Below are 21,850 nucleotides of genomic sequence, written 5' to 3' on the forward strand. Positions count from 1 at the left end.
AAGTTAGTTAAATAAAATTAAAAACATTTGAAACAACGCGAACTAGAGCTGAGCTATATCAATCTATTATCTATCTATTAAAAATAAAACCCGCGTCGTTGTCTAAAAGCAAACGAGCGCTCAAGTCAACTAGCCAGAGAGAAAACACCGAAGAAGTCCATTTTCTACTCGAAACATTTCTTTTTATCCTAAGTGAACTCATTAGCATGCGGACGCCAAATCACCTTCTGATACACGCCAGCATAGCACCTGGCCAATGAGCATCGGGCACGTGCCGATCTGTTACGATACTTCGTCGATTACGTAAAGGTCGTGACGTCATAGATCGGCGACTGCACGTGCGAGATACGTCTTCAGGCATCCGCATTAGAAGGTAGAAAAGCATTGTTGAAAATTTCTCCCATACTAGTATTAGGCAAGTGACTGATATTATGGTGAGATAAGTGGTGAGATGAATTAGTTAAGACTTGTTGATTATTATATAAGGGGCGCTAGGCCAACAGTTTGCCCCCAGGTTGAGAATCACTGGTCTAGGCGCTATGCGCGTCACAGACATCCAGACAAAAAAACTTTGAGCTTTAGTATTAGTAAAGACTAACATCACTGAAATACGTACAGTGTACAAGTTTTTCATTTTTTGCTTCCTTATGTTCCTTTTAAGGTTTTACATTGCCTTTCTGTAGTTCTTTAAATAGGGCTCCATTTCACTTGTAATCATACAAAAAATTGGCGAATAGAAAATTCGGTTTTTCCCGCATTTTTTGAACTATCGCCGTTTACTTTTAATTAAAGCTTCTAATTGACGGGTAAATAATATATAATTGCATCAGAATGTGCCAGTATCTATTTTTTTTTATTAGTTTCCTTAATACAGTATTACTGAAGTCGAAGCAATAAAAAGAAAAGTCGATCATAAACGCCGCAACGGCAAAAAAGTCACTTACAAAAATTTAACTTTTATACACGCAAACGCCGCTGCGTTCGTTTCAGAAATTAATGTAGTCAGTCAATGAAAAGCTCAGGATTTGCTTGCTTCTTTTGCTTTTCAAAATTGAAACATGAAGAAAATTATCGGTGCGGCATTGTAAAAATAAGAATCAATGCACAATTAGAAGTGCTATACTAAAGAAAGAAAAAGTAGGAAAAAAAAAGAAAAAAGTAGGAAAAAAAAAAAGAAAAAAATAGGAAAATAAAGAGAGCTCTAAAAAGTAGGAAAAATAGGAACTCTTCGGAGTCTGCTCATAAAATTAAGAAAAATATAAAAACCAAGGTAAATTTCAAGTTTTAACTATGTTTTTCAGCAGTTTTAGCAAAGAAAAGCGATTTGGCCTCATTAGGAACATGGGCCCTACGCCCTAACAAGGAAAAATCTGGGCAAGGATTACTTCACACAGAAAACGCCAAAAAGTACTATCAAACTAAAACAAATTGAAAGTGTCTTTAATATCAATACATATTAAACTACATTTGATAGCCTCTAAAACATTACCAAAAATCCAATGTTTACTTCCTTGGAAAAGAAATAAGATCAATCGTTATGTTCGTCTCTCAAGCGTACGATTCGTGAATATATGGGCAGCAAATGAGCACATGATCATATCCCGCCTCGATACTAAATACAACATTGCTCTTCGTGAATTCGACAACTACATAAATTAGGCTACAAGAACAATAAACGACTTTTTTACACTAGAAACCTACGGTTTTTCAAGTCGCACATCCTCCTATATTTTTCCTTTTAGATCAAAATAACTGTAAAAAAAAGTTTCATATAATTTAATACCATGGCCGTATAGTTAACTGAACCTCAAACGTGAATTTTTGGTTCAGCTTTAGAAACCTTAACGCAGTTTTGGTTTTCGGTTTCTGTTGGAAAGATAAAAAAAAACAATTTTAATTTTGATTTGGACTTAAGACTGGGTTGGAAAAAAATCAAAACTCAAAATCATTCATTTTCAGACAGTAAAGTTACATTGCAAGGGAGGGAAACCATACTTATTTTTCTTTCAAACAATGTAAATCATGTTTGAATGTCAATGATTGCTATTATTATTTCAAGTGCCAACGACAATCTAAAACAGAAAACCTAATTGTTATGAGTAGACACACCTTACCCAATATTATTGGTTGAACCACGATTTGACTTATTTCTCGTGTTTGACCAAGAAAGCTTTCGGTTATAAAACAAAAAGGCTATTTTTTTTCTAATGAAACTTACCTTTATGTGTATTTCTGTCAAGCAGGAAAAGAAGATGCCTGGATTGCATATGTTTTTTAATGCTTCCCTTTATATGTTCCAAGAAAAATTAAGAAACCCTATTTTTATTCATAAAATAATCAAATTTTCCTTTTTTTTCCAGAAAAAACCGTAAAAAAAAACCATTTTTTTTACCACTGAAAATTTCTGGAAATTTTATACATCTCTACCCTTCAGTAATAACTTTTGCTACACGTTTGCCTGGTTATTAAAAACTGCATGTTGATAACGCTTTATCATCAGTTTCTGATAACGAGGAAGTCATAATCTAGCGAATTTTTTCTATACTACATCAAAAATGTAGGATGACTTTAATAGTATGTATGATCTTATTGGGCTAAACCACTTAGCATATATTATTGATTACATGGACACTTCGTGGCACCCCTGGGAATCGCGACACCCAGTTTGAGAACACCTGAGCTAACTTAGGCTGTAAAACATGCACATCTTTCAAATTACTTCAAAAAGTGTCTCTCTTGAACAAGCAAAAATTTCCTACACCTTGTTCCAGAAATTTATTTATTATTTTTTTCCTTGTCCAAAATTTAAGTTTCTTTCCGATTGTAGAATGGAACGCTATTGTCATACACATCAAAATATTTCTGATGTTCAAGTACAGAATAAACTCCGTCGTAACACCATCTTTAAACAGTTTCAGAAATGTTTTTGCAATTGTTTTATTGAAAATTCTTCCATCTTTTTTTCTTCTTGTCTCATTTGATACTCGAGGGATTGCTATTAATTTAATTATTACTTTGTCACTTTATGTGTGCCCTAATTGCATATTGGCATAGTTTATCTTCAAAGCTGGACTTGATTTGCCAAGGCAAACGGACGTGATACTTCAGCAGTAATTAGAGATGATCAGGGGTGGATACAGAAATAAAATTTGGGGGGGGGGGGAGGAGGCAAGAAATCGAAAAGCTCCCCCCATTTCAATTTTTTTATAGCAAAGTTTTCATGACTTTATTTTGAAATTTTTCTTTTTTTTTTCTTTCTTTTTTTCAGCATCCGTTGAGGTGAATTAATATTTTTTAAATACATAAATACTATACACTCTTCTACTGTGCATGTAGGAGTAAAATATGTTTAACATTTCAAGCCAATTAATTATTAAACACTAAACGCTATATAATTTCACCGAGATGCAGAAAAATGAGTGGTTTTATTATGAACATTTTCATAATGATTATGACACGAGAACCAGGTCATTAAATAAACCCATGCCTCACTTGAGTTTTTTAAATGAATTTATATTTTAACAATAAAATATTATGTAGATAAGAAAAATTATAGCTTTATAATATGTAGGTTTTATAGAATTCAGAAGCTACTTCTTTACGAATTTCAAAGCAGTTTCAAATTTTTCCTTAAAAAAATTTAGACACTACATGCCGTTTAAATTAATAATATGGTTTGGTCATGTGATTTATTTTATTTTGCATTTTTTATAAGCTGAAAAAAAAAATCAATTATTTCGCAAATAGCTTCCTGGTTTGAAATGACTTTTCTAGGTACATTTTCACACATTTTTTAAAAAATGTTAATTACCGATTCCATCAAAGAAGAATTAATGGACGAATGGCGGTATTGTGCTCCTTTGAGTTCGAAACCAGTAAACTAAGTTGCCGCTCTGATCTCTGACTCTTTTTCTGCTTTGGTCTTCGACTCCAGTATTACTTCTTTAACAAACAAAAATGCTTTTATTCAAATACGATTTGTGTCTTTTGTGCTCTTTTAAATAACTATAAACATTTCTTCATTTTATATAGAGAAGTCAATTAAAAAAAAATAGTTAAATCAATTATCCCTTTTATGCCCGGGCCTCCTGGCACCTGCCTTCCCCCCCAAAATCCGCTACCGGAGATGATATATCATCCAATGCTGCACTTGAAGTATTAACATTTCTTTTTGAGAGAGAGAGTTTCGCACAGGAAAGGATCAGCTAAAGTCAATACAGTTTTATGTTTTACATAAAAATAGACAAGAAAAATATCCGAAAATAAACTGATCCTGATTTACCCCGGTGACCAAGAATTACCCCCAGTAAACTAGGGTATAAAACAATACACTTTTAATACTCACTTTTAAATATTAAAAAGAAGAAAAAACATATGTAGGTATGAAAAGTTGAGAATACTTGCTATTAAAAAAAACATCAACAAACTTGTTCCTTCAAAAGTGTTTCACGTTTTTCCGAGACACTATTTTTTGAAGATATTTTTATAGAAGTGTGATAATTTTTGTTTTCCCTCTGTTGTAATATTGTTGCTCTGAATGATACCTCCTGGAAGGTTAGACCAATATTTGTTTAATAGTTTTAGAAAAATACAAGCGCTTCAACTCGGATTTTTTTCACAACATAAATTGCTGTTTTAGTTATATTTAATCTATCAAACACAGTAGCAGCAGGGCGGGGGGAGGGAGGGATTTTTATCAACGAATAAACGCATACCTTTCGGGGGGGGGAGGGGAGAGGCCTAAAACATCTCCCCCTTGCTCCTCCGTATGAGCTGTCTATGCAAAATTAGATATGATTCGAAAAAGAAATAATTCTGTGCACTACATGACTTCTTCGTATGCTATTTGTGCAAAAATATTGAAATTCTCTCGCAGCTTTGTAAATTCCAGCTTTGTACAACAGAATTATTATGGAACAACGGTTCTAAAACTATATTGGGATGTGTCATTATTTGTTTTTTTTTTTCTTTCTTTCTTTTTTCTGTCCCTGCTTTCTAAGGAGTTTTAATCTTGCTTTTTGAGAAGAAGATTGATTTTCCACGTTTTATAATTTTTTATCAGAGCAAAAACTCCGACATGGTGGGGGCGGATATTGCGTTTTCCAAATGTCTCAAACATGCTTTGTGCGAGTTAAGCACTCTCCCAGAAGGTAAAGAATAAAAATATATGATATGATAAAATGAGCAGAATATCAAATGTTCCAAAAAATATTCAGTGTCCTGGGAAAGAAGTGAGTTGCTGCTGACTGGATTTTAGAAAAGTTGGTCGAATGTTTCAGAATTTGAGAACATTGCTCCTTTTTGTGGTTTCGGTTGTTGAATAGTGTGTCAATAAGTGACTGGATATTCTTTTGATAAAGGTTGAAAAGGATAGCGAAACTACCGTATATAGTGTATACATAAAATAATATAGAATTGAGAAAAAATATACTATATATATATATATATATATATAGTTTGCAATTTAACTGCAAGTTTAAAGGAAAAAAGAATTTTTCAACTGCAAGGAAGTTGTTCAAGAAACAATTTGTCCTGCAGAGCAGAAAGTGAAGGAGCAGAGCGGATGAATAGATTCTAAGAAGCTCGTAAGTTTTTCCCTGTGCATGCCCTGTGAGTTCGTTCGGCACTCTTTTTTCACGGGCGACCCACCCCCGTCAGAGCCCGGTCGCTCTCTTTCGGAAAAATTTATGACTGTTCCATTGAAGTACTCGGTGATTGACGCTGTCCATCATGAAATCAGACCAATTAGAAGTGCAAAAAAAAAAAAAATCAAGTGAGAACCTCCCAGGTACACCCTTTTTGTTGCCACCGATACTTCGATTTCGCCGAGTAAGATTTTATGGAGAGGTTTAAAAGAGCCTTAACAGTTTAGTTTTCATGCAGTTTCTTTTTTTGCACTTTTGGGATTAAAAATTAAAACAGAAAATCGTAACTTTTAAAGCTTCGTAGTTTATTCATAGAAACTACGATTTTTTCGTAGCAGTTGGCAAATCTGGTTAAAATACAAATAAAACTTCGCAATACGTACTCTTGTCCATCTACAATGGGGCTTTCTTCAGAACTTTCTATTCCATATTTCGCTGCATTTATATCACACAATCATTTTACAATTTCAATAATCTTTAGATTGACAGGAATAGGCTCTGCAACAGATTCTGGACCAACAGCAGCTTGAATGATTAAGTCCTCAATCACAGGTTGTAATGCTACAATGACTGAAGCATCTCTAGGAGGCATTTTAAAATTGATCCTGAAAAAGATTAAAGGTTTAACTGATGAAAAACGTCATTTCACTCATATTTCAAAAGCTATATAGCAAACAACCGCTTTAATAAAAGACAAAGAAAAAAGTGCCTATTTTTTTTAATATTAAGTGAATACATAGGCATTTTACATGTTTACATGTTAGTACCTGTACAACTCCAAGTGAAATTGTGAAATTGTAAAATAGTGCAATTTTTATCTGAAAACTTTTGACATTCTTTATGTGAAACAAATATGAATATTACTTCAAAAACATGTTTTAATTTGAAAAAGAAATTTATGTTACGCAAACATTTGATGTCGAAACAAAATTTTTCTCACATTATAATTGACCCACCAAATTCTTTAGTATGGTTTTAGCAGTTATTTAAAATCATTCCCAATATCTTTTTTCCTCTTCTCTTGTAAAACTTTTCTTTTTGTCAGTGTCAGCTCAATTATATGGTTGATTCTCTCAAAATAGGCCAAATTAGTATCCCAAGCTTGTATCACAATCATATTAAAAAAGTAAAAAATATATAGCTCACAATCAGTACACTAAGTGCAGGGTTGCCACTGAAGTTCAAGAATGAAATTCCCTGGCATTTCCAGGTTTTCCAGGTGGTTTTGAGAAAAATTCCAGGTTATCGATCTCCACCTTCATTTTGCAACATTAATATATACATCTCAAATTTTGATAAAACTTACCTCATTTTCAAACTTTGCAAACAATGGTTACCAAATTTAATTTACTCAAGCTGAAATAATCAAAAATATGTACTAAGGGTGGTTCAAATTTTTTTTTCTCTCAGGTCGAGTCCAAGACACCCCTTATCTTTTTAAAACTTACCAATAGTATTGTGCTGTAAAAGTTTTAGCTTCTTACTCAAATTTTAAGAGGTTGCTCAATGACCCCTTAATTTAACATTAGTCCTAGAATAGAAAAAGTCACAAATTTAGAAACATTTAATTTCCCCAGCTGTTTTTTTATGTAAGTAATTATTTTATTGCAATGAATATGCATATAACTCGTGTAGATTTTAGTGTGTAACATTGTTTTTTTAGTTCAATGTATTTTTTTAACCCCCTCCCTATACTTATGAAGTTTGGGGAGGGGGTCGAGCACCGTCTTTCAGTTGGGATAGGAAGTTAAAATTCTTCCAGTATTTTACTATCCACAAGTCTAAAAACATTGAGTGGTGTCATGTTTTCTAGGAGAAACTTTTTTTAAGTGTATTTTTGAACTACCCTAATGTACTAACACAAGTGAAACAAATAACTGTAATAAAGAATTAATGTAAATGTAGCATATCTAATTTTCAATGGCGAGGAGCCACTGCCTAACATCAAGTGAAAGAACTGCGAAATTAACAATTGTGACATCTGTATCACAAAAATAAAGTTAATTGCTAAAATAATCTGAACTAAAAAAATATGAAACCTAAACTTTTTCAATTAATTGCCTTCCACCCCTCCAATCCATTGAATTCACAGCGCTTTTAGACTTTGGGCTGTAAAAAAATCATGATCTTTTAGCTTCACATATTTCCCCTGTTTGTTGCTCATAAAACAGGGGTGCTCCGGAGCCATCGTGAAGTCAGTCGGTTTCCCTCTTTCTACCGGGCCTGCTTCAAGCGAGCGAATTCCTGGGATCCCATGGTCCCAACCCTATGGCCAGCGGCTATCGACAGAACGGCGTTTGCTTACAAAGAGCATTTATTTCGAGTCGAGTTTGCTGTCCGTTACAGACATGCAGACTTGGATGAGAATTAGAAAATTCAAAATTCTAACAGGAGATAATGCCTTAAAAATTGAGTAAGTAATATTTTTCTTTTTATAGTATTATTTAATTTATTTATTCTATATTTCGTAAAAAACGTGTGAGGGTATCTGCCTGTTAATAAAAGAGCAATTTAAGTTTAGTCTGAATCACAAAAAAGTGACTACATTTACATGTACTAAAAATCGTTCAGAATTCTGATTATTATCATTTGTTAATAAAATTAATGTTGTGATTTAGTTAATTTTCGTTGACAGGAAAGAAAGTTAACAATAAAAATTGACAGTTCTAAAGGTTAATATGTTTGAAAATGTAAGATTTAGGTCATTTTTAAAGATGAGTCTAATTGAATTTATTTCAACTAATTTTATGCGGAAAGATTTTAAAAAAGGTACCTGTGTGACACGATGTGTAAATAGTATACATTAAAGCACAAGTATGTTTAAATAGACCTTTTCAGTTTCAATAGTTTTAAAGTACTGTGTTGAATGTACGAAATCGATAGGGGGTGATTTTGAAATATATTCATAAAAAAAAAGTCCTAATAGATATCAAATATTTTAAACTGATCAAAATGCGTTTTCTAATTTTTCTGAGTTTACTATGAAATATGAACATATACAATGGTTATATATTTATTAAATATATAATCATAATAAGCCAACAGGTTTACACAGCATAATTTTTCAAACAATGTACTGTGTATCGCAAATAATTTCATCCAAGTGTTTGCTATTAAAAACTTAAAAGTACTTTAAAGACAAAAATACGAATTTCATTCTTAACAACTTTCAAGTATCATAGTGACTGTCTCAAGTGTCATATTAAGGATTTGAATTGGTTAATTAGAAACCTCATGTGATTACATTTCTAATTTCTCATGAATTTTTTTTTTTCCATGAAATAGTTAAAGAGGCAGTTATATCTCAGATTTCATATGAAACTTGGCTGAAATTCACAGAAACAACCATTATTGCAATTAATAAATGTGTTAGGGAATTATGTTCAAACTCCTCTGAACTTGCATTTTTACGATCATTGTTATTGTTTTTTAATATTCAAATTTTTGAAAACTTGAGAACACAAACCCTTAGTTTGTAGCTTATGGGTACATTAGTAACTTTTGTGCTTATTAGTTTTGTCACATAGTTAGTAACAGATTATCACTGAATTTGTTCAATTTTAAAGCTGTTTTATGCTATTTTTTATGTTTGTAAATAAAGTGTGTACTCTCGAAATGTGTTATGTATTATTTGAAAAAAAAATTTCTCACTGAATTTTACTCTATTCTTGAACGTTCTGGTTGAAATTTTCAGATTATTTCGACCAAATAAGATTAACATAATCATAAGCAAAAAGACGAAATTTTGTAAAATCAGGATCTTACTTCTAAAATGTTAATAAATTTTAAAAGGTCTGAGAATTTTCGAAGTTGGTCATTTTAAACACCAAATTTAAACTGATCAACTACCAAAAGATTTATTTTCAGATTATTGTATCTCACAAATTTCAAAAATGTAATGAATAATCTGTTTTCTTTATTTAAGTTTTGACGGCAGTAATCTGAACTTACAGCATTTTTGTCGCACTCAATTAAAATTTAAAAGAATAATTACAATTCAAAACATAAAAAGTACATATGTTAAATACTTAAATGTATGATAATCAAAAATACCATTGCACTATTTATATTGCTTTCTGATCTTTTTTTGAATGAAATATGTATGAGAACTATTGTTTGCTGTGTATATGTCAAAATCAACTGAAGATACTGAAGTTTTAAGACTTTCGTGCTCCATATCGAATTGTAAGTTTGAAGAGAAGGGATGAAGCACTTAAAAGTATGGGATCACGTGGATTGCGCAATTAAATCTTGAAGCAGGCCCGGTAGAAAGAGGGAAACCGACTGACTTCACGATGGCCCCGGGTGCTCCCCCCCCAAGTTCAATGGCACAACCCTCCCCCCCCCCCCAAATATTTCTGAATGCCTTAGCGCTTTTTTTATTTTTAAACCTCTTTTTTAATTTTTTTCCTATTCATTTATTTTAAATTATTATTGCTTTGAAAGAAAAGTGTGCTCGCTCCTCCGCAATAAAATACACACACACAGATGAAAATAATAAAGTAAAATAATATGAGTAAATAGTTTGAATAAAAATCAAGTAAAATAAATAATTAAAAAATCCCTCCCCCCCCCCCCAAAAAAAAAAATGATGGCGCAACTTGCGCCATAATCACTCCTGTGGGCACCCTGTCATAAAGTTAAATTTTGAGCAATGATCAGAAACTTCTCTGATGTGCAGATTTCTTTTTAATCGGATTTCTTTTATTTTGAAAGAAAGAAGCGCATTGAAAGTCTTTAAAGATCACTACTAAAATACTAAAAGATAATGATACTTCTGTAAAAAAGAAACTTTCTAAGTTCAAAATTGTCTAATGAACTAAATTTACAGAACAAAATTGTTTAGAAGAATACGATTTCATTAATCAATTTAAAGAAATAATATAAAATATGAAAAGATTATTGCAGCTCATTAAGAACTTCAGTCGCACTCGCAGACAAACAACGTGCTGTGTATCATAACTTCAGAACTGCTGACTTAAACAAGCAGCGTTTAAACAGAGCCCGCTCAAACTAGGAAGAAAAGAAGAACCTTCTGCGCATGTCCGCCACCGACTGCTATGGCGTACGCGCCAATGGCAGAGAGTTGATAAAAAGAACTGCAGGAGGAAGAAGAAAGAGGGGAATGACAAAACGACGAATGGGAATGGCGGCGAAAAAAACAAGGTTGAAAGATTTTTTTTTGACGTCATATACCGCAGGCCGCGCTAAGAACGATCAAGATCGATCGGAAATATGCAATTTTTCATTTTCCCTGATTTTTGGCCATTTTCATTTTCCCTGACAATTCCAGGTTTTCCCGGTGCATGGCAACCCTGTAAGTGGCTTAAATAGAGCAAGTTGGCAGTTAACAGGGATGGAAATTTTGTGGGGCTACCCTTGTAATTCCATTCTCCCTGTTAAGTGTTTAATCTAGTAAAGAAATACTTTTGAATTACAGTGAAGCATCGTTTATACGTTTTTCTATTATACGTTTTTATCAATTATACATTTTTTAATTTGGTCTCTGCAGAGTTTAATCCATATTAACGTATATACCTATTATAAGTTTTTTCGTTTGTATGCTTTTTTCATATAGTCCCTTCAGAAACGTATAAACAGTGCTTCACTGTATAGTTTGTTAATGGACAACCAAATTAGAATTCTTAAAAACGTAGTTTAATACCTTTAATAATGCAGCACCCTATAGCAGAAACAATGCAGCACTGCGACAAGTGTTGCAGATTCTAGAGAAAGTCTGCAGACTATTTTTTAGTCAGGGGAGGAAGAAAGTCTTAAGTATTAAAGAAAAAAATCTTAAAATGTAGCTCATAGAGATTTGATATTTTCTGAGATATGATACACAAGTAGTGAGAACTTGTATTAGCAAACATTTCTTGGTGCTGATTTAAGTTTTACTATTTATCTAATATCAGTTTATGTTGTAGACTAATTTTTTATCTGTATCGCTGGCTGAAACTACTTCTGATAACCGAATGCAGCAAAGGATTATTAATTCTAACTCTTTCCAGTAGATATTCATGTTTCTTTTTAAGGGATAGTGCTAAGAGAAATAAAAAAGAGTAAACTTAACTGATGTAGCCCTGACCATTTAAGCATGAATGTTATCACACTTTTTCAAAAAAAATATAATGCAATAATATTTACCATTTGTCTACTGTTACATAGCCATTAGAATATTCCACTTTCTTGCAGCTAAACAACAAAAGATGAAGTGGTGTAATCATTGTCATTTGTTTGCATGACACAACCCTTGTTCGAATCTAAAAGTGAAAAAAAAAAAAAAAAAAGATTCATTTCTATTAAAAAAAATATTTTACTATTGATGTGAATTTTCTATTTAAAAAGAAAAAAACAATCTAAAAGCAACCTTTTCACCAAAGACGAAAAATGGAGAGGGAAATTTTGGAGGCAAATTAGTACAATTCACTGATGATTTATTGATCAAAGCAGCTTTTCCTTCAGTGGTGATCACTTTTCGCTTTTCCCTATGGAAACAAACATTGGGATAAAATACCATTGCAAGTAGTGCAACAACCTATAAAAACCAAAAAAAAGATATGAAATAAAACGGAAATATTTTTTGAACAATTATAGTGCACAAGGAATTATAAAGAACCAAATGAGGATATTGTAACCTTTTATTTTATACCCATATTAAATACTCTAAATACTGCAAAACATGTAATGTCAATCCTCTTTACATCAGAAATAAAAGAAAGCTTGGATAAGCATGAAATATTTTTCAATACTGAACATGAGTATTAACATGAGTTCTCAATCGAAAAACTTTCAATTCACACAGCAACAAAGCATTTGAGGCGTACAGTAAAATCCAGATTATCTGCGGGTCTTTTCTCTTTTTTTTTTTAAACTTATGATTGAGTTATTGTTCGATTTTATACATTCCTTTTTAATATTCAATATTAATAAATGCAATGTAGCAATGTTTCTAGTTATAATTTAAATGTGTGGGAGAGGTAGCTTAATATTTTTAGGCTATTGAATACACTAAGTATTGTGTTTTACCTATTATTCAGATTATCCGTGATTTTCGCTTATCCGCGGTTACTGTGCCACCCTATTTCGCGGATAATCGGGAGTTTACTGTATTCACAAAAAATAAAGCTCTTAGATTATCGGTCGTCAGATGCCAACAGGCGACCATTTCATTGAAAATGGCTACTGAAATATCAAGTCCTAGTCACGAAAAGTGACAAGCAAGCATTACCTTGATTTTCTATTTTTTTTTTTTTTTTGTTTTTCATTTTAAACTGAATAATTTGAATTAAAGTAACTAAATCAATTACTCCTGACGTTTTTACATCTACTCCTGTTTAAATATGCTCTGACACCGATTTTTTCCTTCTTTTATTGGTACAGGTTTCGTTTTTGCATTGACAACCTTTTGCAATTCTGAATTTCCTGACAAATAATTGTGCCAGGCGACAGATATTTTCTGACTAATCAATGAACCAAAGCTTGTATGAGTTCTCACATATGCTTTCATTGAGTTGTAATTGCCAACATTTGTAATATATTCAAAAATTTAAAATATTACCTTTTGTTGATTGCTTATGTCCTTTTATTTAAAGAATATCCAGTGAAACTGTTATTTTTGCAAAGTATCAATCTCTTAGTTATTAATATTACTTTTTGCGGCGTGTGCATACTAAAATAAAAAGGCTTCCAAAAGTGCCAAAGTGGCTACCATTTTTTGCAACTGCGGTTGCCAGTGGCTACTATTCAGAAATCCAAGTCTAGAACAACTACAAAAGTAAAAAAATATAAAAAGATATATAGATAAAAAATGCACTTTAATCTAGGATAACTATTAAAATAAAAAAACCCCTCTGATTATGTATTCACTTACAATATCCAATCTAGAGTCTGGACCTTCAAAGTAATATGACTGAGATGCTAAGCTTGGTTCTGGAAACCCAGCCATGATTAATAAATCCTTCAACTGGTTCTATAATAAACATAAAACATTTAAAGTAACTCACATTTTAAAAATACCACTTTTACAATTAAATTATACATTTTTTGTATCACAAAAATTCAAAATTTATGTTTAAATTGTAGGAAAATAATAATAAAAAAAGAAATCCTGATTTTTCCAGATGCACTTTGTAACCTCCGCAGGTATATTCAGTGGATAGGTTAAATTTTCAATGAGATTAAGTTTTTTCCTTTCAATTATTTATCCAAGAAAGCAAGAGGTGAATTTTTGTAATTATCTACAGATTCTGATGATAGCCCATGCTGGAGATTGATATTATTAATTAATAATTACTGGATTATGCACCTATCTCCACTAAATGTACTGGCACAGCAGTTAATGTATCTGCTCACAGCATGTGCATCTATAGTAACAGCATCTAACTTCTTCTAAGCACTTGGTTAACACTTCTAATTTTCATCCAAAATCAGTCAATGAGGGGATAGAAAGAAAGCCTAATCAGTAAAGTGTCCCAAGAGGTTAATATTGGTCAGAGAAAATACAATGAGCTACATTAAATAAAGTTATGTGTCTAGAACAGAAGATAAAATAACAACCAATGAGAGGGTTAGAATCACAAAAGAGAAGAATCAATAAGGAACATGGACAACTTCCCGAATGCTGAAATCATGAGTAAGAGCTATCGGGGTTGTAGTGGGGACTAAAAAGAGTTAAGAAACAAATTTCCATAAAATTTTAAAACATTAAATATCAACACAAATGAACATCAATATTGTGAGCATGTGCTTCATTTCTGTTAACTTCCTTCCAGATTGCAACTTCCCTTCATCATCTGAATAAAAACCTTCATATGAAGCAATGAGAAGCAAAGGGTTGTAAGTGCTAAAATTTAAAATTTGGAGATAATCTGTACAAATGAAAGGTGAATCCCTCCTCTCTTTTGGGGTAAGAGATAGCACTAGTAGCCTTAGTAGGTGCTGCTACACATCATGATCAAGAAACTTTTTTCCAGTGAAAACCTGCCTAAGACTGAAACTTAAAATGTATTTTACTCAAAACTTGAAAACTTGGTGGAAAAAAGAACACATAATGAAAGTTCTGGTTTCTAATTTTCATTATGAAAAGGTACAAAATGCCAAACTTGAATCTGACTAGATGGAAAATAAAAAAGAAAATTCAATTGCTCTGGGCACAAAGAATGTAAAAGCTGCTGTAGCTCATAGCGCAGATTTAAATTGTTTAAAATAATCGTTAGTTTAAACTAATTGTTAGTTAATTTAATTGTGCTAAAGTGTAAATGCTTTGATGGTCGGAAATTCAGCTCTATCTACTTCATCTACAATGAAATTGTTTGAACATTTTTTACCAAGAAAAGATGATTACTCATTGATCAAAAGAACAAACACCAAGATGAAAATCAGTACAAATAATGTAATTTGATGTTTTCATTGTCAATGTACGAACGATGGAAAGAGCAGCATGGGTTTTGAACAACTTTATTGGAAAGAGAAAACATCTACATTGAAGCTTACATCAATGTTGCTAGTTACGCGTGTGCAATGTTGCATAGTTGCGCACTCTGGTGGTGGGTTGAATGAATTTAGGGCTGAACATTAGGGTGGGCCGAAAAAACTTTTTTTGGAAATCTGTTTTTGGATAGTGCGGAAAAGTTGCTATATGGGAACGTTATTACCCATAAAAAATTTCGCTAAATTTGTTTAATATTTAGCCGACGCTATTTAACCTTGAAAAACTGAAAAAAAGGGCAAAAATGCACTTTTTTCAAAAAAAAAAGGGGGGGGGGGGTCGAAAATAAAAGTTTGAAGCTAGTTTCAGCAAACATTAGAAGTATCTGTCAGTGAATTAGTTGATATCCTCAGACTTTTATACATTTCGTAGAATATTTAGCTACGCTCCTTTAAGACTGAAACATTAGAAAAATGAAAAAAATAAATAAATAAATAAAAGTAGTTTCGAAATAAGTAAGTACTGAAATGTTACGCAATACGTTACTTAGAAAAACCAGTGAAAATTTAATCAATTTTATGCGACATTTGTACGCCAATTTTAAAAAATGCACACACTCAAATAAAAAATAGTTACATAAGATGCTAATTTTTCAATCTTCGGTTCCAATTGTTTCTCGTGGATAATAAACGGCGCTCAACTACTTCTATTATTCCTAAGATTATTTTATAACTATTTTACATATATTTGACAAATAGAGCCCTTGAGTATTAAAAAAATGTGAATCCTCTGAAGTCCTTTAAACTGATTAATGAATTGAACGCAAGTATTTTTCTTTTTCTCAAGCCATTTCTTCCTCTCTACTTTATAATCCACTTAAGAGACAACCCCCCCCCCGACAAGAAATGCTGTAATTCTACACCTCCACAGCTGGGAATTAAGCAATTAAAGGGGTCCGCTCTTGTGTCCAATGTCTACATTGAGTTGCCACTGAGGCATCTTATACTGGAATTGGATGGTTGCACAAAGTGGCCACATTCATATTCTGGAGCTATCGAACAACTTCTTAGAGATTGTTAAAAAAAATCCGGTGGTCAAATTTGATAAAATTGACTGCAATCTTCTGGTTTTGGACATGGAAGATATAAAAAATTTAAGTACTGAACAACAATATTTGTATAGAATCTGTCTTGCCGTAAAAGATGGTAGTTGTCCTTCAAGCGTAGCTGACAGTAGCCCAGGCAAACTCAGTCAGTCATGCGCGATGGCTGACAACCACAAACCGTTTGTTACGCTTGTATATAGACACTCCAACTCCATCAGAAAACCTTACAATGCTTGTAAAGTATGTAATTTTAGTTTATGCTCCAATGTGGTTTGAAATAAAAATGAAACCGAACTGCAAGTACCACGCCCAACATTTTTGGAAAATGATTTTTCTTGCAAGGCAGTTTCCAGACAACGTTAAGGAGATAATTTTCAAAGTTCTCTCAAGTAATGCATATTTCGTTCATCCTGAGCAGTTACTGTTGACAATGTTGTTTGACTCAAGAAAATACATTCGGGAATTAGCTGTTAGGCGCATTCTGAACTCTAGAAATAAGAAGACGAAGAGCTCGGATGGTGTACGATTTTTTGAGCGTCCTAAACTCAATTTTGAAGCTGTTGATTTAGTTGATTGGGCAAACTGAATTGTAACAGAGCCACCTCTTACAATGCATCTAAAAGACCAACAATGGAAAGAAATGTGCAAAGAACATTCTACAGAATTTACTTTCGAGAAATTTCCCTGTGAAACGTTGTGTGAAACTAATAACCGAAGCTGCAATAAAAGTTCGTGGTAAAACTGGACGAGATGGATACATTCGTGCTAAACTTCAAGTTAGGAAAGAACTTCCATCATTTGATAACAAGGGACAATATTATTCCAAAAAATAATATTCATTATGCATGAGGTATTATAAATCAAATTTGAAGATTTCTTTTTTTTAATTTTATTATCTATATATGTAGTTCTCGAAAATGTATGATACTACTGAGTGATAATAATTACTATGATTAATGGCACTATTTAATTAATTAGTCTGATTTAATTTTGAAAAATAATTTTCACATTGGTTTTTAAAAGAAATTCAATAATTTTTCATTTTTCTCCAATTTTTGATGTCGGAAAGGAGCGGTTAAATGCTCATTAAAATCAATGAAACATTTTATGGGCTCGAACTGGCTCATTATATAACATTTTCGGTGCATTCCAGCAAAATATTTGGAATTTAGTTTTTTAAAAAAAATTTCGACAAAAATTCATTTTTCTCTTTTTTTTCGGTTTTTCAGTGTCAAATAGCGCCGGCTAAATATTTTTTAATATCAAAGAAATTTTTTGTGAGTGCTAACTAGCTCACTACGCAACTTTTGCGTGCTATCCAAAAATTGATTTCGAAAAAAAAAAAATTTTCGGCTTATTTCGGCCCACCCTACTGAACATGCCGCCCACCTTGAAATATTATTTCAACATATGCAAAGAATAACAACTGGACATTTGAAACATGGATTAGAGCAAATGAATTACTTACATTGAATAAATTGTTTACTGTAAATACTAGATGATGATACATATAACTTGACAACAAACATTGACAAAGATACATTACTAGAATGAATATACATGCATACAATATGGATTAAACTTATGCTTGAATTAGTGTTTAGATAGGTAAGAGACATAATTTTGTGATGTTTCTCTTGAATACACCATCTGATGTTTTCACAGTGACTACCCTAACTATATTGTCATTGCCAGGGTGTAACTGAGTCACCCGGCACATTTTCCATCTAGTAGGAGGCAAATTGTCTTCTTTCAAAAGACACAGATCATTTATTTGAAGATTTTTTGTTGGTAATAACCATTTTGGCCTCTGTTGTAATCTACATAAATATTCCTTATGCCACCGTTTCCAAAATTGTTGAACCATTTTCTGAATAATTTGCCACCTGGTTAAATGCGAAATGTTGGAGTCAATATAACTTGGTTCAGGAATACTTACTAATGGCCTACCAATAATGAAATGACCAGGCGTTAATGCTGACAGGTCATTGGGATCACTAGACAAAGCTGTTAATGGTCTAGAATTAAGACAAGCTTCAATTTGGGTTAAAAGTGTTTCAAAATCTTCATAGGTTAGTTTTATATCCCCAACAACACGTTTTAAATGAAATTTTGTAGATTTTATGCCTGCCTCCCAGAGACCACCCATGTGTGGAGCCCCTGGAACATTTAAATGCCAATTAATACCCTTTTCGGATAAAAAATTATTAACATTTTCATTGTAACTCTTAGTCTTAGCGAGTTTTTCAAATTCTATGAGTTTACGTTTTGCACCAACAAAGTTAGAACCACAATCACTATATATGTCACTGCATTTCCCTCTGCGAGAAATAAAACGTTTCAGAGCTGCAATGAACGCGTCTGCTGAAAGATCAGTAACTAACTTTAAGTGAATAGCTCTAGTGATAAAACAAACAAAAAGAGCAATGTATGTCTTGAATGTTTTAGAGCCTCGTCCTTTAGCAGCTTTGATTTGGAACGGGCCTGTATAATCTACTCCACAACGAGAAAATGTAGGAGCAGGAGAAATGCGTGTGGGTGGCAAATCACTCATCATTTGATTGGTTACAGTTGCTCGAATTCTGCAACATTTAACACACTTTCTTATAAAACGCCTAATGATATCCTTAGCACCAATAATCCAGAACTGTTCTTGAATACATGATAGTAAAAGTTGTGTACCAGCATGCAGTAGATTTAGATGATAGTGTTTAATAATGAGATCAGTTAAAATATGTTTCTTAGGAAGTAAGATGGGACGTTTTTGGCTGTATGCGACGTTTGCATGTCGCAAGCGGCCGCCCACCCTCAAAATTCCTGAAGCATCGAGATAAGGGTTGAGAGCTAAAATTTTGCTTCTACAAGATAAAGTTTGATTTTTGTTAAGTGCATTGATCTCATTAATAAACTCTGAATTTTGTACAAGTTTAATTAAAACACACATAACATTATTAATTTCTATTGTCTTTAAAAATCCAGAAATCTTATTACGTGAATTTTTACAGTTGTGAATGAATCTTAAGCAAAGAGCTACAACACGTTTAAGGGTAGAGAGGGATGAATAACGGTTAAACAAAGTATTAACTTCTGATGTATTATTGGTTGCTGTTGTTGATTGTATCGTATGCAAACGCTCCTCTGGCACAGGCTCTGGGATTGGAGGTGTTGGTGCACTTACCTGTAGAGGCATAGGTTTATGTAAAAAACTTGGTCCTGTAAACCATGATGAACTCAGTAGCGCTGATGATGACATGCCACGGCTGGCGTGATCAGCTGGGTTTGATTCACTACTTACGAAGAACCACTGGCTCGGTGATGAGAGATTTTGGATTTTAGCCACCCTGTTGGCTACAAAGGTTTTCCACTTGCTTGGATGAGATGCTAGCCAAGAAAGAACAATAGTAGAGTCTGTATAGAACTGCGTGTGTGCTATGTTGGTACTCAATGCTTTGCAGGTAAAATCCATTAATTTTGTGAGTAATAGAGCACCGCAAAGTTCCAACCTTGGAATGGAAACGGTTTTGAGTGGAGCTATTCTGGTTTTTGATATTACGAGCTGCACATTTGTTTTTTCATTCTCTTCAGTAGAACAGGAGTAAATAACTGCTGCGTATGCTTTTTCCGATGCATCACTGAAGCCTAATAATTTGAGTTCATTGCTATCACCAGTTGACAAAAATCTTGGAATTTTGATGTCTTTCACAGACATCATGTCTTCAGCAAGTTCTGTCCATTCGTGTGCGATGTCTGGGGGAACGTTTTCATCCCATTGCACTTCATATTTCCACATTTTTTGCATCATGATTTTAGATTTGATTGTGATGGGTGACAACCATCCAAGAGGGTCAAATGTTCTGGCGATGGTTGAAAGAAGTGTTCGTTTTGTCAAAGTACTTTCTAGAGGTGTGGTGTTTACTTTGAACCGGAATGTGTCTGATGCTGGATGCCACAGGACACCTAATGTTTTGACAGTCTCATCACTGTCTATGTTCAACGCGCTCTTTGAAGAACGTAAATCTGAATCAATCGAATTTATGAGCTCCTCACTGTTGGATGCCCATTTTCGTAGAGTGAAGCCTGCACTTGATAGCATGTGCATCAATTGTTTCTGCAATTCAATAGCTTCTGAGATTGACTTGGCTCCAGACATTAAATCGTCAACGTAGAAGTCCATGATGGCTGCTTTGGAGGCCATTGGAAATTGATCTGCTTCTTCCACTGCCAATTGTAGTAGACATCTAACAGCAAGGTACGGTGCTGAAGCTGTGCCATATGCTATTCTTGTTAGACGAAAATCTTGAATTGGTTCCGACCCCCAATGAATTGCGCCAGACTATTCTCTGAAAGTCTGCGTCTTGTAGGATAATTTGTCTGTACATTTTTTCTATGTCCGCAGTCATTGCTATTTTGTAAGTTCGAAAGCGATGAAGTAATGTAGTGAGATCACTTGTAGCTGTGGTCCCACCATTAATTTGTCGTTAAGAGATACACCGCTGGATGATTTTGCAGAACTATCAAAAACAACACGAAATTTATTTCCGGTTTTATTGGGAACTGCGTGGTGAGGGAGATAAAAGCTGGAAGTTACCGGAACATCAGTTTCGTTGTCTGGAATTAGTTCCATATGCTTTAAGTCCTGATAATCTTGCATGAATTTGTGGTAATGTTTTGAAAGGGATTGATTTTTAACAAACCTATGTTCTACTTGTTGTAGCCTATGCACGGCTATGTCTCGAGATGATCCGAGTTCATTGATTGTTTCACGGAACGGTAGTTTCACCATAAATTTGCCAGTAGAATCACGGGAGAATGTTTGTTTAAAATACTTTTCACATGCGGCTTCCTCTTCTGTATAAGGATTTGTTTCTGAAATTTCTTCCAATTTCCAGAACTTGTGTAGCTCATACTCAATGGCATTATACTCGAAACTTGCATGATTGGAAATTACAGTTTGTGATTTGGAATTTGACTTGCTTTCAGTTTTTCCTAGAATCACCCATCCAAATATGGATTCTAAAGCGACTAATGATTGTCCTGGGACTTTTGTCTGTCCGCTAAGCATTATTTCATTAAATACATCTGCACCTAGCAGTATGTCTATAGGGCCCGGTTGATGGCAATTTTTGTCTGCCAGTTGTAAGTGTTTGAAATTACTTTAGACGGATGCATCCACTTGATATTGGGGAAGGTCACAAGTTATTTTAGGAATAATGAACGCTTCTGCTGTGATAGTAGCATTTTTGTAAAATAGTGATGTGATTTGTATTTGAACTGAACCTGTAACTTTGCCCACTTTCTGTGAACTCAAGCCATCTACGCTTATGTTTATTCGATTGCGTTTTAATCCCAGAAAATTTACACAACTTTCCCGGATAAATGCGCCTTGACTAGCAGAATCGATCAGCAGCCTGAAAAAGTGTGAAATGCCATTGATGTCTTTGACATAAACAACTGCAGTAGGTAATAGCACACATTGTGTGTTTGGAACAACTGTGCTATTACTACTAATAGTTGAAAGCATTTCATTTTCTGTTTGTGTTTGAAATTTTGTTTCATTTGTGTTTTTCGCGCACAATAATGCGTTATGTGGCTGAGAACAATTTTTGCAATTTCCCGCTCGACATTTTTCAATTCAATGAGTTTTATTTGATTTCAGACAATTAGCACATA

The 21,850-nt window shown here is 33.3% G+C and overlaps 1 protein-coding gene across 3 annotated transcripts in view; it reads right to left on the reverse strand.

Annotated features, from left to right (window-relative positions):
• LOC129218710 (ATP-dependent RNA helicase A protein-like) overlaps window positions 1–21,850 on the reverse strand; it is a 55,472-nt gene that overhangs the window by 22,868 nt on the left and 10,754 nt on the right. Inside the window, exons 3-6 of one of the 3 annotated variants that reach the window (XR_008580367.1) lie at window positions 13,519–13,617; window positions 12,016–12,133; window positions 11,793–11,908; window positions 6,029–6,250 (exon numbers count right to left, since the gene is read on the reverse strand). Coding sequence is in view for 1 of the 3 variants with exons in the window: in XM_054853033.1 (XP_054709008.1) it covers window positions 6,100–6,250; window positions 11,793–11,908; window positions 12,016–12,183; window positions 13,519–13,617 (534 nt within the window). In the remaining 2 variants the exon portion in view is untranslated. Of the gene's footprint in view, window positions 1–6,028; window positions 6,251–11,792; window positions 11,909–12,015; window positions 12,184–13,518; window positions 13,618–21,850 lie in introns of all 3 variants that reach the window. The other 2 variants (XM_054853033.1, XR_008580368.1) reach the window with 2 other exon arrangements.

The sequence above is a fragment of the Uloborus diversus genome, chromosome 3 (assembly GCF_026930045.1).
Source record: "Uloborus diversus isolate 005 chromosome 3, Udiv.v.3.1, whole genome shotgun sequence".
In the NCBI taxonomy this organism is placed as follows: Eukaryota; Metazoa; Arthropoda; class Arachnida; order Araneae; family Uloboridae; genus Uloborus; species Uloborus diversus.